Source organism: Durotheca rogersii (genome assembly GCF_024521655.1).
Source record: "Durotheca rogersii strain YMJ 92031201 chromosome Unknown GGS23scaffold_13, whole genome shotgun sequence".
Taxonomy (NCBI): Eukaryota; Fungi; Ascomycota; class Sordariomycetes; order Xylariales; family Xylariaceae; genus Durotheca; species Durotheca rogersii.
Window position 1 is genome coordinate 465,118 of NW_026251244.1, and position 17,011 is coordinate 482,128.

At 52.4% G+C, this 17,011-nt stretch overlaps 6 protein-coding genes across 6 annotated transcripts; 2 read left to right on the top strand and 4 right to left on the bottom strand.

Annotated features, from left to right (window-relative positions):
• Window positions 1-196: 196 nt before the first annotated feature.
• On the bottom strand, window positions 197-1,746 carry GGS23DRAFT_97784 (mitochondrial carrier domain-containing protein). The gene is made up of 5 exons (XM_051521436.1): window positions 1,296-1,746; window positions 970-1,188; window positions 723-908; window positions 519-671; window positions 197-467 (listed from the first exon to the last, which is right to left on the bottom strand). The coding sequence occupies exons 1-5, from the start codon at window positions 1,564-1,566 to the stop codon at window positions 253-255; spliced, it is 1,044 nt and encodes a 347-aa protein (XP_051371094.1). The 5' UTR covers window positions 1,567-1,746; the 3' UTR covers window positions 197-252.
• Window positions 1,747-4,184: 2,438 nt separating this feature from the next.
• Window positions 4,185-4,673, bottom strand: GGS23DRAFT_597605 (DUF1763-domain-containing protein; the record flags this gene model as incomplete). The annotated part of the gene is made up of 2 exons (XM_051518644.1): window positions 4,185-4,281; window positions 4,369-4,673. 2 exons carry the CDS (start codon window positions 4,671-4,673, stop codon window positions 4,185-4,187), a joined length of 402 nt encoding a protein of 133 aa, XP_051371095.1.
• A 2,903-nt stretch (window positions 4,674-7,576) lies between these two features.
• Window positions 7,577-10,255, top strand: GGS23DRAFT_98049 (zf-CHY-domain-containing protein). Its single transcript, XM_051521438.1, has 2 exons — window positions 7,577-9,055; window positions 9,111-10,255. The coding sequence occupies exons 1-2, from the start codon at window positions 7,907-7,909 to the stop codon at window positions 9,957-9,959; spliced, it is 1,998 nt and encodes a 665-aa protein (XP_051371096.1). The 5' UTR covers window positions 7,577-7,906; the 3' UTR covers window positions 9,960-10,255.
• Window positions 10,256-10,559: 304 nt separating this feature from the next.
• On the bottom strand, window positions 10,560-11,016 carry GGS23DRAFT_597607 (mitotic-spindle organizing gamma-tubulin ring associated-domain-containing protein; the record flags this gene model as incomplete). Its single annotated transcript, XM_051518645.1, has 3 exons — window positions 10,560-10,625; window positions 10,755-10,832; window positions 10,924-11,016. The coding sequence occupies 3 exons, from the start codon at window positions 11,014-11,016 to the stop codon at window positions 10,560-10,562; spliced, it is 237 nt and encodes a 78-aa protein (XP_051371097.1).
• A 571-nt stretch (window positions 11,017-11,587) lies between these two features.
• Window positions 11,588-12,552, bottom strand: GGS23DRAFT_597608 (chromosome segregation protein Spc25-domain-containing protein; the record flags this gene model as incomplete). Its single annotated transcript, XM_051518646.1, has 2 exons — window positions 11,588-12,135; window positions 12,315-12,552. The coding sequence occupies 2 exons, from the start codon at window positions 12,550-12,552 to the stop codon at window positions 11,588-11,590; spliced, it is 786 nt and encodes a 261-aa protein (XP_051371098.1).
• A 321-nt stretch (window positions 12,553-12,873) lies between these two features.
• Window positions 12,874-16,757, top strand: GGS23DRAFT_98135 (RNA polymerase I-specific transcription-initiation factor-domain-containing protein). Its single transcript, XM_051521439.1, has 3 exons — window positions 12,874-13,398; window positions 13,455-15,462; window positions 15,514-16,757. Exons 1-3 carry the CDS (start codon window positions 13,275-13,277, stop codon window positions 16,418-16,420), a joined length of 3,039 nt encoding a protein of 1,012 aa, XP_051371099.1. The 5' UTR covers window positions 12,874-13,274; the 3' UTR covers window positions 16,421-16,757.
• Window positions 16,758-17,011: the final 254 nt, after the last annotated feature.

The window sequence follows — 17,011 nt, forward strand, 5'->3', positions numbered from 1 at the left end:
CCGCCTTTTGTAATAAATGGCCCTGATATACCTAAGGTGCCATTTTCCGTCGTAAGTCGCGAAACGGATTGCAGTGTATCCGCTTTTCCAACAAGACGTTACCGGATTGCCCTATTCTCGGACTATACCGTAAGAACCTAGGGAACCGCAAAGCCCATCCCAGCAACTCAATTAAACGCTTTTTATTGCACCAAAAAGGGCACACGGATATCAGCCCGCTCGCCGTCGCCTCGTATCGCCGAGATCTCGAGACTAGTCGTATTCCTCGAGAGAATTAATCTGCTTCTTAAGGAATTCGAACACCGAGAAGAATACGGCATTGACGGTTGCGGAGCGTCCCATGGATACACCGAGCCCGCGGTACATATCTCGCCTAAAAAATTTGATTTTTGGGACGGGGACTTTTTGACCTTTCGAATACATCAGCGCGTTACGCTGGTATATACTCTTGACAGAATCGATCGGGTCTAGTAGAGTGTCAGCTCATAACCGGGATAGCTAGTGCGAAGGATACGAACAGATCATGGCCCACGAGACTATACCGCAGAGCGCCCCAGCAGCTAGTACAGCGAGGGGGTTCTTATGGGCGTCTTTGCCGCTGAACGTTGTCAGCAGCTGCTTGCTGCTTTCGTACGTCGCGAAATAGATTCCCGTTCCTAACGTGTCTCTCACTATGCACGCGTTAGGTGATTGACGCGCACTGGGCTTCTAAGAAAGCTTACAGAGATGTAAGTTCAGTCCAGTGTACATCCCCGCGAAACCTCTGTGCTTGACAATGTTTGCGAGAGTCTTAAATGTCCCCTTATTGTGATAGCTAAGGGCAATCTCTTGTTTCTTAGGATCCACATTCTTCTGGTTCGCCATGAGAACCGATATTTGAGCGCTCAGCTTCGTCAGCTCGAACGGACCTGAGTTCCGCACGTGTTAGCACCGGGGAACGCTAGATTCAGATGTGCGCGGCCTCCTCACAAGCAATGAAGGTAATTCCGGAACCAGCAGTGGCTCCGGCGGCCCCAAAGCAAGCAATCGTGCCCAATGTCGGGTAGGCACCGTTCCTGTTAACATGATCAAGTGGACTGAAGCCGAAGTGCTTCTTCATCCAGTCGGAGTAAACGTATTTAGAGCGTTGGTAGATCGAGAAGGATATAGTTCGTACGAGGGTGACGCTGGCTAGGGGTGCGGTTACACCTGGAGAACAGGAGGAAGGTTAGCCGCCACGGAGAACGAACGAGCTGCCGGGGCTTGAGTTGCGGGCGGACGGGCGATATCTGGAGTTTCGAAGTTCAGACACATACCTCGAAAGAAACCTCTGATTCCTTCTGATTTGTATGTCACACGAACACAATCCAAGGCGCCTGCATAAGGATAGGTCTGCATGCGAGTCTTGACACTGTCAAGAGGGAAAGCAGTCACCGTAGACAGAACACTAGCAGTACTAGCGGCCGTCTCTGTCCGGTAACGCTTTATCCACCTCCGTGGCCTCTCACTCCCACCGCTGATCTGAGACATCGTCCGAGTCCGAATCGTGGAGCTGGTGACATCTTGGAAATTGGACTCAGCTGGCATGGCTCAGTTCGCTGGCAGCAGAAGCCGTATTGCGGAGGAAGCTTCAGACAATGGCCTCGCAACGAGGGCCAGAGTCATCGGCGTGGTCGCGATACAATAGCGTCAGCCGCCAGCGAGAGATATGCCATCAATATCCCGAACTGAGAGGACTCGACGGGATTCTTGGGAGGAGACGCCGATGAGGGGTTCGAGATAATAGCTGTTGGAGAGGTGGAGGGAGGAGGGTATCGTAGTAGGCAGCTAAGTCCAACGACGGCTCAAAGCTGGAGCAATAGGGTAGCTCACCACCCGCTATGGCTGGCCTTGGCTAGGGAGAGTGTGCTGTTATCGACTGCAAACAGACCAATTGATCTCCGGGATCCTAGGATTTTCCCAAGGTCTGTGTTCTGCGGGGTTTGTTCGAACACACAAAGAACGGCATTGGACCCAGAGAGTTGGCGTTGAGAGTGTGGGTTTTGTATGGACGGGAGAGAGCTCGATCAGAGCCGGGTGGACAAGAAAACTGAGGACTTGGGAAGCTTTTTGGGGTGGTCAAGCAAGGCGATGGCGGGAGGGGGGGTAAAGGGGGGCTAAAGGGGGGGGGTGTGGATATGGCCACGGACATGGGTCAGGGTACGCAGCACCATAATGAAGATGTGGCTCTCGAGGGGCCGGCTTGGTTCGACGTTGACGTATGGGAAGGCCCGAACTGGCCTGACCTGATGCTGTACGAGTACAAAGGTACCTAGATGGGTATATTTATGAGATAGGTACCTAGGTACATCATAGTACGTACAGGGTGGTGGAAGTTTACACACTCCGCTGCATCATGTACCTACGTGTATGTATCGGCGCACGCGCCGGTGTGTGTGTAAGGAGGCACCTGAGGTAGGCATACAACAGCTAGGTATGCCGTAGGTACCTTCTAAAGCGCAGACATAAGGTCGTTATTGGGGCACAGCCTGGGAGGTAGTCGAACCCGAGCAAGGCTGGTAAAGAGGCGACTAGAGGAGGGGAGGGAGGGGGGGGGGAGGTGGTAGCATGTACCTATCGCGCGGATGGCTCCTCTCCTCACATGTCCGCTGGCTTCACCGGCTGCAAAAAGTGGATCCGGCATTGGAGCTCGCCGCAAGCCTGGGCTGGGAAAGGCCGGCCTGGAATACAGAGCAGGTCGCACACTTGGATGGACGCAGTTACCTTCCACTACACGTACATACTGAACCCATGTCGCACCTGCCGGAGGCAGCCCGTCTCCTCGTATCTACCTCATACATACAGCGGCCGGTGCCTCCAACCTCAACCGTGCACGTCCGTGTGGAGGGATGCGACTTGCCTACGCTATAAGGTGCCTGCGGTGGTGGGCAGATCGTAGGCACTGTGGAATCGACCTGCCCACATAGCCTTCGGGGCTCTCCCGTCGAACCCGGCACATGGGAGGTACCCGGTGCGCCTAACCTGCTAGGAGAAGACGGCACAGCTCCCATGCTACCTGTACGTGTAGGGGCATGATACCCTTACCTAGGGAGGTACCTCATAGAAGCCGTCCGCCGCGGATTTCGATCAGTCACTCCGACGTTCAATGGGCATCAGCATGTATGCGGTCTGCGTAGACGGGGTCGAGCACAGCCCGGTGTCGATCCCCGACGAGTGATTGGGGTGGATGTCGTCAGTGAAAGCCTGTCACAGATGGGTCGAAGCGACATGCATGTAGTCGCTGGTGCCGTAATGTTGTCGCTGGTTGGGGCCGGAAATACACACCTACTACCGGTCTTGTATCTTACCTACCTCCTAGGTACCTACCTAGGTACACAAGGGAGGGAAATATACCTACCTAAGAGGTAGGTAGTACCCATCGTAATGGGCTACCTTAGGTCCTAACACCCCTTAACGTTCATGGCCACGGTACATATAGCCCGCCTCGGGTACGCGTTGTGATAGCTACCTACCTCCTAGTATACCTACCTACCTAGGTAGGTATTCAAGCAGGCGGCCCCGTAGAGTGACGCTGCGAACCCTGGGATGAAGCTGGTAGCGGAAATGCATTCTCATATCTTATTCCCACGCACCGTGTCCGACACACCAGCCACCGTGATCCTCGCGGCTTGTCTGACGTCGATAAGCTTTATTTTCTGCCTAATAGTGTGCCATTTGCAGGTTCGAAGATATACTCAGTACATAGCAGATAGTCGGCTGATATGTTATCGGTGAAGTCGAGGTCAGCTGTCCCTTCGTAGATGTGCTGAGTCGCTCGCAAAATCTCCCGGTTGAGTAAGCACACTCGGGAGGGGCTCCATGACCCCCTTGCGCCGACCCGATTGTGCTAAAGGGCAGAGAGGTTCCGACTCGAGCACCAGCAGGTTACCTGTCGCTCGTCCTCCATGATTTCGTATCCGCGGGCGCTGGTATCGAGTCTGGCTGGCGCATAGAATGTCTAAGCCTCCGCGTATAGCCGATCGACCATTAGCTTAGATTGATCGCAGCGCACATCGTCGTCGAATCCAAAGGCCTCTTGCGTGAGCAGGGCGCGCCAGACGCCACGCACACGCGCCCACAGCCCCGAACTGAGGTGGAATTCCTACAATGGATATGGAGTTTCAAGGCCTACCTCGTACAGCGCAGTAGGCGAGACGGGTGTGATCTTATCTCAAGCATAAACCCATGGATTTGTTAAGCATGGCCACGGTCATGTCGTAGTGTTTGTAGGCTGTCTTTTCGATATGCTTCTGCGTATCTTGCCTCCGGGTTTGTTAGCGATTCACACGAGGAATTCCGCCCCGGGAATAGGGAGAGGGAATGGGGGGGAAGGGGGGGGTTATGACTTACTTCGGGGGCTGTTTCATGGCCCGCTCAACGTGCTTCCACGGCCTTCGGGAGTCGTAGTACCGGTGGTAATCCACAAATAAAAGGTTCTTGAGAACTTTATGCTCTATCCCGCGAGTTCTGGCGGCCGCTTCTAGGAATCGTAACGTCCTAATAAGACTTCGGTTGTCAAGCTGGCCCTCTCCTTCCCGGAAGGCCCGTCTCAGTCGGTCTCGAGCCACAAATCGAGCTGGTTGCGCGAATTGAACAGCATGGAGCAGTGCTCGATACAAGTGGCGGTATGTATGGATAACCTCGAGAGTAGCCATCGCTGTAGTTGGCGACTTTAGTTGGCGCTGAGATGTGGATATTGTGACAGTGCCCTCGAGTTCGGCAATGAGAGGTTTAGTTGTGTATGTCTTAAGTAGGAATGGCGAATCCTCGAATGTCCGCCTAAGCCCACCACACGGTTGAGATGGTGGACATCACGGGAATTACACAACTCCGGTATGGGGATCTGTGCGTACGCAGGTTAGCAACGGACGGACATATCATAGATCAGTTGTGTATGGAGGTTGGTTTGATATTGTAGGTAGGTTTAGTGAGTACCAACATAAGGTAGGTACATACCGACAACCTGGCAACGATGGACGGATGAAATAGTGGACCTGGGAAAAAAAAAAGGCAACCTCAAGGAATTGATTGCATCGATAGAGACGTGGATGTCGAGTATGGGTACGTTGAGGCCCGTAATGTGAAAACCTTGCACAAACTTCTACTCATATGAAGTGTAGATGATATAGGCACCTAGGAGGTATGTATCTACACGTATATGTACGCATACTGGGAGGTACCTACCTATGTAGGTTAGTGGGTGCCGAGGAATCAGCTAGTGCCGAGGCTAGGCTAGCACACGAATATCAAAAATGAAAGGTAGGCGCCCCCAGATACAGTCAGTGATTAGCAGGGAGCTCAGTAATTAATTGAGCTGCGAATTATTACTAGGCCTACCTCTGTTTTCCTGCGTACTTCTATGTACACAGATGTGCCATTTCGCCCCTTCAACATATAATTACAATATTAATAGCGTGATGTGCATACCGGAGCGGAAGGACTACGAGTACTAGGTGTAGGTACCTAACCTCCTAAAGAGCAGCGCAAGGTACATTATGCACATGAATTAGGTACTTCCTAATGTAAGTACCTGCCTACCTACCTACCTAGATCTACCTGCCTAAGGCAGTTGAGTGTGTGCATTCCAGTTTCGTAGTTCAGATTGGGTATTTCTCCACATCTCATCACCATGTTCAGCTTACTGGATTATCTCTCCATGCTTCGTTTCTTGATGAGAAGTTTACCCTTTTCTGTAGTAAGTAGGGACTGTACATAGGTGGTTAATCCGTCTAGATGAAGGTGCAGCTACTCCCCATCGGCCTGCTTTAGCAATTGATGCTCAGTGCCCGGATCTGCCGATCTAAACATCTCTTCAAGACCTTCTAGGGGTATAGGATGGGATGGGATGTATGAATACTATCTTGTCTCAGTTGGTTTGGAAAATGAGCTTCAACCCTGCTATTATACACATCGAAGGGAGCGCACACTTGATGTAGTAGATCCCAGACCCACGCCCTCACATCTTGGGGTGGCCCTTATTCGCCACGGAAACCGGAAACCAAGAGGCTCTCCAAGCTTGCTCTCAAGTACGTATTAACCCCCGGCGATCATGTTGTTTGGGGCAAGGGTAGGTCCGCACTATCTCCCCCTTTCCGCCGCAACCAGAACAGGAGCGGTAGCCCCCATTGCAGGCAGAGTTCCCGCACTTCCCCGCGCTGGAGAGTAGGCATCGGTTGCATCGCTGATGCCTGGGGTTTACGCCCAGGCAATCTGGGCACTTTATAACTTTGCGGATTTGGCCGGGGCGTTGCAGAACAAACCTTCCACAACTATCACAGAGCGTGGCCATGGCCGAGGCAAGCTGCCTTGAGATCGACAACCCTGTTGGCTTTGCTGTTTTCTGGTAGTAGAGCTTGGAGCCTTTTGGACTCAAAGGTGTGATGGACTCGAATGTTGCGGTATACACGTAGGCGTAGGTCAATACGGTGTGGCAAGCTAAGAGGCATACGAGAGTATGGCTAGTATATTGTTGCGGCGCGACTGAACTGAACGAAGTGCGCAACCCCTATCCACGACATCTCGAGCTCGTCTTATATAGTATATCTTCAAAAGGTCCCAGAGGCTTTATCATCGAGCTCACCACATGGCGGTGACCCGATAGGGTGCTGGGTGACCAGAGAGTCGGTTCCACGTGGTTACCGATAGGTCGATGTTTGGGAGGATTGGTTATCGCAAGAAACATATTATTGGCTAGGCCCAACCAGAGGGAGAGCAGCTATCTTGGAATGCTACCTACATCAAAGTGCATAGTTGTAAGCATGAAGATTGGCGATCGCTCTCAACCCTTCTGAGCCTAGGACTCCTGGCTTATAACCCGACGATAGAGGCTCTAATGACTGGTCCTGTCTTTCACGAAGATATGTATGCAATACCTATGGCTGAATACGGCCATATCTTGAGAAGCTAAGCGACTGTTTAAGCCCTCTAGGAAGCCAATCTCACCACATATTCTGGATCGATAGTTGCAAGATATGGCCAACACACGGTGGTGTTTCTTTTCTGCCGTACCTGTAATATATTTCAGGTTACTGTTTTGAGCACCACTACTTGCGCCTGGCCTTCTAGCATCTAGCCCTTTAGGGAAAATCATTCCCTTTTGGTACGAGAAAAAACGGAGAACGGTAGAAAGACTCGAAGTGGGTAATGTCGTTTCAAGCATGTCAATTGGCTCGCAGGCGTCCGTTGTAGGTACTTACGTGTAAACTTAGGGATAGGAGGAGGTAGGTATCCCGATACATTACCCAGGTGCCAAGGTTAGGTTGCTTCCCAAGGACCTCGGAAAATCTGCCTATGTTAGGATTCTTCCCATCCTTTGTCTTCCCTTGTAATGTAAATTCAATATTTAACAGGTACTAATAGGTAGTTGCTACGGGCCGTTTATCGCCATCGCCTTTAGGGGGATGTATAGGACTTGATGGACCTTGGGGCAAGGTACCTTGGGTACTTGTACGTGGACCCACATATATGTACCTGCGTATTTATGTACCTTGTCTGCCCGTCTTAGGTAACTTCCACTCCAACTACCGGACTGCTTACTTCCACGGTGCTAACGCTTAATCCCACTGCAGCCCGGTCGAAAAGAGGTAGGCAAGTAATCTGGTTAATTAAACATATCTAAGCAATTAAACACACGATCAATAGTCAGGTCCCAAGGACGACCAATGAACCGTCTCACGGATCTTTCTTACTAATGATAACCTCCGATGTCTTGCAACTTTCTCGCCCATCCCATCTCATGGGTCGTTCGTGTTATTCCCTTCTTAAATCCTCCTCCTTATATAATTGATTCTTAGAACTCATTCTCCGATCGTCTGGCTCGAAAGGTCATGACCTGACTTGATTTCTCGGACTCGACTGCTCAGTCCCCTCGTCTGTTTCTCGCTTCCCAATGACGTCCCTCGTTACCGACTTTCTTGTTAACCCGGTCGTACGACAAGCACGACGATTCTCACGATCATCTGCCAACTTACCCACTCCCAAGCCCGTTTCGCCACCCCATCCTGTTAGAGAACCGAAAGAGGGCCTTGATAAGGCCATATCAGAGACGGAGGAGGACCTGTACCTGGATGGCGAGGTAGCCGAAAGCCTGTCGTCGTCTGCTTCGTCTCGGAGCTCCGTCCGCTCATATCCTGGCGGCGATGCAGTCGATTCGATTCGGCTTATCGGCCAGCCCAACCATGCCACAGCCTACACCGACATCGGCACCCCCGACACGCAAATCCTCGGCACCGAGCCACGAAGTCTACAGAGACCGGTCGAAATGGCGCCTCCCAGTCGCCCTCGTACCATGGAGGATACGCCAGTGCCTGCGGTAGACGACTCTCTTTCGGGGAGCGAACGACGGAAACCTCTGCCCGAAGATGATGGGATGGGCGCATTGCGGAAGCGTATTTTTGCCATTCAGGCTCAAGATATCGACGCATCCGAGAAAGCGAGCATGATGCACCTGCTGCTGCTAGAAGGGTACACTAAATCTAAGAAGATCGACCTCGTAGAGCGGCCTCTGTCGCCTTCTAGCTCTACGGTCTCGGAGCAGCGACAGTACCAGGGTCCGTTGGATTCGTTCAGATTTTGGCAGAATATCTCGGGTGAGCCCGAAGTGCGAGAGGAGTTCGACCTGACACCTCAAGATCTCCAACCCACTTTCGCATCATTAAAGGACTCGTCGGAGGATTCGAGTGAGGATCCCGAGGTCGAAGACTCGTATTATCGCCCCCTTGGGTGCGAACATTACAGGAGGAACGTCAAGCTCCAATGTTTTACCTGCGGTCGATGGTACACATGTCGCTTTTGCCATGATAAAGCAGAAGATCACACGTTGATCCGGAACGCGACGAAGAACATGCTATGCATGTTTTGTGGAACTGCTCAGAGAGCTAGCGACGTTTGTATCTCGTGCAGCGCGTCTGCTTCGCGGTACTACTGCAGCATTTGCAAATTGTGGAATGACGATCCCGATAAGCCAGTCTACCACTGCAACGACTGTGGCATCTGTAGGATAGGGAGGGGGCTTGGTAAAGACTTCTTCCATTGCAAGGTAGGCCTATCCTGCATGATTTGCTTGCGAATCTCTGCTGACCGGTGCTGGCTAGACATGCTGTGCCTGCATCGCTATAAGCCAGAAGGACCACAAATGCATAGAGCGGTCTACTGATTGTGACTGTCCAATATGTGGCGACTACATGTTCACGTCCCCCAAGGCCGTGTGCTTCATGAAGTGCGGGCATAGCATCCATCGACAATGCCTCGACCAACACATGAAAGTTGCTTACAAATGTCCAATCTGCAACAGGAGCCTGGCGAATATGGAGTTACAGTTCCGCAATCTTGATATCGCTATCGAAACCCAGCCGATGCCGGCCGAATTTCAAGATACCCGAGCATTAATTCTGTGTAACGATTGCTCGGCCAAGAGTTCTGTCAGATATCATTGGCTGGGCCTGAAGTGCGGCATCTGTTCGTCGTACAACACGGCACAGCTTCAGATACACGGCATGGCCAACGAAGCCATCGAGACCGACTTGCGCGGGCGGGAGACAAGCCCCGTCGAACTGGCAGCTTCGCGAGCTATTCTTCTTAGGGGCGGAGATGGCGATGGTGCTCGTGACGTGAGACGGCGTCATTCGTCCAACATTCAACGTCCGGCAACCGCCGAGCCCTTTCTGGATTCGCTTGATAGACTGGCGCGCTCGGTATCTCCGCCTCCTAGCAACGCACATTCTTGGAGTCCGCCCGCCGGCTACCTGGTGGAGACTGAGGATGAGGCGCGCGACGACATTATAGGATTCTGGAGCCGTGTTCCTCGCAGCATAGCATCAGGCGGGGATGATGATGGCACAGATGCCTCCGAAGGGGAAACCCTGTCGTCCTCGGAAGATGAGGAGGATGAAGAGGCAGAGGAGGAGGACGAGGACGATTTTGAGCTTCTTGGGCATCGTTAGGCACGGAGGTCGTCCGTTCTTTTTAACGCATGGGTTAGCTGGATTCTTTTTTTACGCATGGCATAGGGAAGGCGTTTCGGTACGACACGAGTGCATGAGGAAATACCAGAGGGTTTAGGGAAAGAGTCAAAGGGATCCTGGCGAGCATCAAGTTGACATGCACGTGCAAATATTGGTATTTTTGGTATATAGACTTGGCGTCGCCGTTTCCCACTCGGTATATTTGGTGCGTGGCCCGAAAAGAGAAGGAGAAGAAGAAGAGACTAGACTCGGCAAGTGTTCAACATCGCCATCAGGAGTGCAGCATCTCTGAAGGTAGAGAAACGCGGTGATGGACATAAACTGAATGCGTACATCCATCCGTACAGCCCGGCGCGGCATCTGTATTGCTGGATACGCACGTGCGTGTGTGTAAATAAATACGATTGACAATTGGCAATCCTAAACCCGGATAGTTGCTTGAAACTCTTAAGACGCCCCATTCCTACGCGGCGTGGCTAGGAACGATGCGCGTGTGATACTTCCAACCTCTCCCCCCCCCGTCCGGCGAAAGCTTCCCCTCTCCTAGCCTATCCCACCCTACCCCGTCTCATGCTAGCGTTATCGATCGGCCTCGTGCGCGAACTCGGCCTTCTGCGCCTCCTTGCGGAGGAATTGGACGACGTTCTATATTTCAACGTGGGTTCGGATGCACAGCCAATTAGCTTGTTTACTTGTTTACCTCTCTCACCCGTCCTTCTTACTTGTAGGGCACGGGGAATAGAGAACAGGGACGGACGGAGGGGACGAACGTACCGCCAGCGCCTCGGGGTTCACGCCGTTCTCGATCATGGAGATGCAGATGGACAAGGTGCGGCGGTCGAGATGGCAGTTCTAGTTTTCAATTGTTTTTATGTCGAGCGTTGGCAAAGATATCGAGTCATTTTGTACTGGGTGGTAGGAGGACACCTTAGAGGGGGCTTACGAGGATGGTGGATATCTCGTGCAGGATGTCGACGGCCTGCTGCGCGGCCTGCTGCTTCTCGTTGTCGTCTCTGACCGGGCCCGGGGGCGGCATGGTGGCTGGAGGATTCGGGTATGGCCGAGTGAGTGTTGATAGCGTGATGCAGCTTGAGGAGTGTTTGCCGGCTTTCTCTCTTCGTCTCTTCTATTCTTTCTGTGTAGAGAATTATCGATTCGCGCTTCGGGTTATGGTGGAAAGATGTAAATTGGAGGGTCGTGTTGAATGAGAGACGCGTGCACACGTGCGGGGGCGGGGAAGCAACTGCGGGCATATATGCATGAATACCTATTAACTCATATAAAGGGGTTCAACATCAGATAGATAGAACTCACCACCAGGTATAAACTGGGACATTAGAAGCGGCAGAAGAAACCGGATAGACGTATATATCACATAGTCCAACCTATTTAACGACCTTGAAGTCATAATCAGCGTCAGGAAATTATACGCAGCGGGAACCATCAAAACTTCAGGCGCCATCCAACCGTCGTTTCCGTTGCTGCTGCTGCTGTTGTGCCCATCATCGTCGCCCTCTCCGTCATATCATATGCAGTTATATCGGCCCACGTAGCAATAACGATCTCAGCAATACTAACGATAACGAACCTCGGCAGAGGAAACAGGCCTATGACTTCATGACCTCGACGAACAACTCCCTCATGCTCTTGAGCAGCATAGTCAGGTCCCTCGTCTCGTTGACGCGCTCGAGGACGCGGTTGATCTTCTCGCGCTCGAGCTTGGGGCGGCAGTGGCGCACGTCGTAGTCGCGCGAGGCGGTGCTGAGCTCGAACCAGGCCTCGCGGTCCCAGGCCTTGTCGTCGATGTGGGAGTAGACGAACTTGAGGCGGTCGGTCTGGCCGGCGCCCTCGATCTTGAGGCACAGGTTCTGCATCCAGAAGTCGAGTTCGGGCACGTTGAAGCGCGCCTGCGCCTCGACGTACTGCGCGTGCGCCCGCTGCGCCGCCAGCCGCGCGTCGATCTCCTTCTGCGTCTCCGCGATCTGCTGCCGCAGCGCGTCCCGCGCCGCCTGGTTCCGGTCCCGCTGCGCCGTCAGCGCCGCGATTGCCGCCTGCATCTCCCGCGTCTCCGCCGCCTCCTTCGATACCATCTGCTCGTGCGTGCTCGTCCGGTGCTGCAGGATCTCCATGTCCTTCTTCTTCATACGCTGGTCCTCTGCTGGTCCGTTAGCGACTCCCGTTTTATGGGCCCCGTAGCTCTCTCTCTCCTCTCTCTCTCTCTCTCTCTCTCTCGCGCGCGCGCGCGCACGCGCAACCGTTCACCCCCCACCCAAAAACCATGTGGTATATAGTATTACCGAAAGGTGACAATAAAGTGCAGTTCATCTGTCTTACCCTGTAATTCGGCAATGTTCATGCGGAACTGGTTGCGCTCCTCGAGGACGCGCTTCCGCCCCTGTTCGATGAAGGCGTCGAACTTGGCGGTGAACTTGGCCATGCGGTCACGCAGCTCGTCGAAGCCGAAGTTGATGCTGGGCAGCGAGTCCGCCATGGACGGTGCCGTCGCCGACATGGGCTGGCGGCCGCTCAGACTCGACGATAAGGACATGGAGGGTTCGAAGGCGGACGACATTGTGGTCGGTTCGGTTCGGTTCGGTGTCGAATTGGGGTGATGCGACGGATTATCGGCAGGTACTCTTTTGCTTGTACGGGACGCCGATGATGTCGTGGCCGTGGTCCTCAAATGACGACTTGGACTGTGGAGCGAAATGCAAATACCCAAGGTAAGAGGGATGTTATGTATGTAGGTACGTAGATGTCTTGAGATGCATAACATCCACGGGCGGGTGGGTAAATGTTGATTTCTGTTGCCGAGCGCCGCTAGTCTTGGCCTTGGTATCCCCATAAGCAGGTACCTACTTGTCAGCCTATCACCTATTTACCAACTTTCAACCAGATACCTAGGTATTTACATAACTATTCACACAGAGATGACTTCATTAATTGCTACATATTATATCCTCAGTACTTTTACGTTCTCGGTCTCACATATTTAGGTGCCTATAACAATATAACTGCTCTTTGGCCTTTTAATAAGGGTATACATCCAAATAGACTCTACATTGCGGGTAGTATTACATGAGTATCTACATGCGATAAGATAAGCTGCCAGTGATGATGCTCAGCTTTTTTTCTCTCCTACAAGTTCGTCGTGCTATCAATGCGAAATCGCCCGACCAGGTCTCAACCATCCTAGACGAAGCGGCACATTCTCTCAAATCCCCCCAGGCATTGCCACGTATGCCCAAATACGGGCTGCGTCTGAGAGGATACCCCTGAACTCCTGCCCTCTGGATGACTGATCGGCAAATCACCGAATCTTCCATTGGACTCGCCGGACGCCTTTCACATTTGCCTCAGACCTCAGGTCGGGCGGAGGATCGCGGGTGGAGGTCTACAAGGAACTTCCGTCGGGATAGTAAGTTATCACAAAAACCGACCTCTCGTCGAGGCTGCTAACCCTGTCCGGCGAAGCACCCATATTTAAGGAACTCGGTCCTCGTAAGATCTGGCTGCCGGCTACTCCTACTGTCGCTGAGATCCAAACGCCAGATTTACCGGCTACAACCCCGTGGTATACGAGCCGGAAGCAGCGGACGTGGCTTTTAAAAGCCCACCCCGAAGCTCGCTTAGGAAATGAATATATACACGATGAGCTGTCGCTCCTACATTCATCACGACAGCCTCACCGGGATGAACTGAGGTCGTCACTTTTCACAATCGGTGAGCTCGCCGATAGGACCAAGCTGGAAAGAACAGTGGGCGCACCCTTGGTAGCTGTCGCCGCAGGCAGAGCAAATGATGTACTTTGCCTCGCAAAACCGGCTGTGGAGGAATGGCAATGGGGCGACGACGACAGGGTATCGCTGTTACTCGCTGGCATGGGGAACGCTGATTCTGTGCTATGGGAGGATGATACGGCAGGCCCAATCCGCCGTCTGAAGAGCGTAGTGGACGCGAAGAGGTATGACCCGACGCGCTGGTTAATCCTACAGAAAGATGCCGGTACTCGTGTTTTCCAACCCGAATATCGCAGAGTTGCGACGACATCTACACCCAACAGCGGGGAAAGGCCCTCTCGCATCGACCCAAATCCGCTGTTCTTTCTCTCGAAGGACCAGACCGGAGGCAATCCCCATTCAGACGTTTCATTCAACCCGGGCACAAGAGGGAACCCTCCCCAACTCGGGCTTATCGATGAGTGCGGCTTCTGGAGCGTCTGGGATATAGCCCATACTCGGGTCAGGTCCAGAAAACCAACGTTTAGTCTTAACAAATGTGGACATATCAGAAATGGTCTTTTGAAACAACTTCCTTCTAGGTGCTCTAAAGATGCGGCAGAGTGGCACAAGATACTTTGGATTGGCCCCCCGGATGACCTATCAACTGGAAGTTCACAGCCGTTCGACCTTGAAGAAGGTGTAGATGTTTCCTATTCTCAGGGTTCCTTTCCGCAGCTCGTACGGTCGTCGACGCTGCTTTTATGTGGTCCGAAGTCAGCTAGATTGCTAGACCTCTCCAGGAGCTCATTCCTCCCTGATTTGCCTCTTGTACAAGAGGAAAGTCAAGATCGGATCCTTGATGTGTATGAAAACCTTTTGGAGACTCAGCTCGTCTTTATCCTCACTACTCTAAGATTATTTGTGGTTAGGGTTTTCTCAACGTCTGGGGGGGAGTGGGGTGAGGTGAAAAAGGGATGGGCCGTCGTCCTCTCAGTCCCCCACTTCAGGAACGGCCTCGACCCCAGTTTAAGGCTTATCGTCTCCCCGGGCGCTAGATCATCCACTCAGGTCATCTCCCAAGTCTACATATACTCGACAAGCAGCTCTTGGGTAGACCTTTTCTGCTTTTCCGCGCTGAGAAGTGACCTTTCTAGGATTGACTATCATCACGAGGCCGTCGTACTAGGAGCTTTGGCCCGAACGGCTTCGGGAGCGACACTTCAGACCCTATGTCTTTACCCTACGCCTGGGGTTTTGAGGGCGCCAGGTAGATTGACCCAGTCTGTTCACAGTCTAATTCAGCAAGAAGTTAGGTTCTTCCAACTTGCTGCCCTGAGGACGGACATGAGTCTTGTCTCCACCCTTTGCGTGTCCTCCTCCTTACGACCTATCGAACATATAACCCGTCCCAATCGACGGGTACGTCAAAATCCAATAAAGCCCCGCAGGAAAAGGGAAGGTCACCCTAAGTCCTCGTCTTATCACTTTATCGTCCCGGTCGAGGTTGATTTACAGAGCCTCAACGTCGAACATGATCAAGCTCTCGACCGTGTGTCTGGGGCCTATCGCCCTCCACAGTCAATATTAAAACGGCCTCTGGGATTGTTCTACGAACACCTATGTGCCGTTCTTGATGACCAGATCAATAGAGACTCTGGAATATATACAAGCGCAGAGATATCCAGTGCTGATCCGTTTCACCGTGTTTCTCCTGTCATTGAACGAGCGCTCGCCAACGGATCTCTGCCTGCTATTACTCTGTAAGTAGACAATGCTACTTCCGCCTGTTGCCGAGCTAACCATGATTGCAGTTTTCAAATGATTGGAGAATCGAAATTATATAACGATACGAATCTTGGATCAGCCGCGTGGGAGGCCATCATAGAAAGTATTCGGCGCATGAATCCAAATTTAGTCTTATTGGGGTTTGATCATCCACGTGGCCAGCTTATAGGATCAACATCTTCGCTGGAAGACTCGTATTCTATGCTTCTTGATATAATAGGAAGTTTTCTTCCGGGGGGTCAAAAGAAAGCTGGGACACGGGACTCCGAGGTAGCAGTGTTTCGGGAGATGGCGCGCGATATTTATTTATCTTCTCTTGGGTTGGTTTATTATCGGCTGGATTTGGACAGCTCTCGGCAACTCTCTACCCCGGTATCTCAGACGCAAGACTCGGGCAGTATGCTTGTCGACAGCCAGCAGCAAGGGCCTGCAGTGGACTCGTCACAACCACAGTCTGACGCTGGCACAACAGGATCCAAGGGATCACATGTCGAAATATCCGAGGAAGACCCAGCCATGGCTCTCATAAGGTCATATACCGGCACCGGCAAGTATGGGGTGGCAAAACGGAGCAAGCTCTTGGAAAAGTGGACGGTTGGTGACGACCCAGCCGACTACGTGTTCGATCTAAATAGAGACGAGGAAGAGACGCCGAGAATGCAAAGGAGAGCTAGGCAGCTAGCGCGGCAAAATCACAAAAGGCGAAGGGCGGAGTCGCTTCAACAGACACCGTGGGACCGGGAGCCGAGTCTACCGTCGACTCAACCGACCCCAGGTTTGCGGTCCATCAACCAGCAGAGCCAACCCCACGTAGGATCCTCGCAAGGCCAGGCCACCTCGTCGCATCCGCGGCAAACGATGTCGCAACCGACACCGGGCGTCTTTGGTCAGAGACCAAATAAAAGGGTTAAAAAGCGGAAAGGAGGCTTCTAATGACGGTGTACATATAATGGGCGGCAGCCTGTGCTGACGCTGGTGAGAGCCTCCTTACGCGGCCTTGGCGAGTAAAGAAAGGAGAATTACGGGTAGAGACGAATGTGGCCGGTCGCAGGTGGCCGAAGCTAAGGAGTGAGGGCGATGCTTTGCGGTAGGTATCCGATATAGTAATACACATATGTTCCGGACTTGGGGGGTTTTGTTTTCTTGATTTTCTTCCTCTGAGCATGTCGGCCTTTTGGATCGTGAATTCTACAGCGAAGTAGTTGCGCACTCAACGTTGGCAGGCAAATTCGTAGTCGCTAGTAGGTACAATCCGACATTTTCCAGTAGGTAGGTACATGCAATTACCCGATATTTGGACCTAGGCGTAATTCTATGTAGGTACCTATACTTACAACTTCGACATTCCCTCTTTTCACATCCTCACACTTCGCGCCGCCGTATTCTCAGACTCTGGTGTATTCGACCGGCTACATTAGGTATTCGTAAATCAAGGCTCGTCACACAAATGCATCCATTTGGTCTCTGTTCCTTACACACCAACCAGAAACCGCAGGCCTCCTCCATCACAATATCTTCTTCCCC

Bases quoted from the DNA above. Each gene is read 5' to 3' on its own strand.
- GGS23DRAFT_97784 (XM_051521436.1), bottom strand. From the start codon at position 1,566: ATGCCAGCTGAGTCCAATTTCCAAGATGTCACCAGCTCCACGATTCGG. The intron at 672-722 runs GTAAGCTTTCTT...ACGCGTGCATAG, and splicing joins TGGACTGAACTTACATCTCT to TGAGAGACACGTTAGGAACG. The intron at 468-518 runs GTTCGTATCCTT...ACACTCTACTAG, and splicing joins AGTCTCGTGGGCCATGATCT to ACCCGATCGATTCTGTCAAG.
- GGS23DRAFT_98049 (XM_051521438.1), top strand. From the start codon at position 7,907: ATGACGTCCCTCGTTACCGACTTTCTTGTTAACCCGGTCGTACGACAA. The intron at 9,056-9,110 runs GTAGGCCTATCC...GGTGCTGGCTAG, and splicing joins AAGACTTCTTCCATTGCAAG to ACATGCTGTGCCTGCATCGC.
- GGS23DRAFT_98135 (XM_051521439.1), top strand. From the start codon at position 13,275: ATGACTGATCGGCAAATCACCGAATCTTCCATTGGACTCGCCGGACGC. The intron at 13,399-13,454 runs GTAAGTTATCAC...TGTCCGGCGAAG, and splicing joins AAGGAACTTCCGTCGGGATA to CACCCATATTTAAGGAACTC. The intron at 15,463-15,513 runs GTAAGTAGACAA...CCATGATTGCAG, and splicing joins TCTCTGCCTGCTATTACTCT to TTTTCAAATGATTGGAGAAT.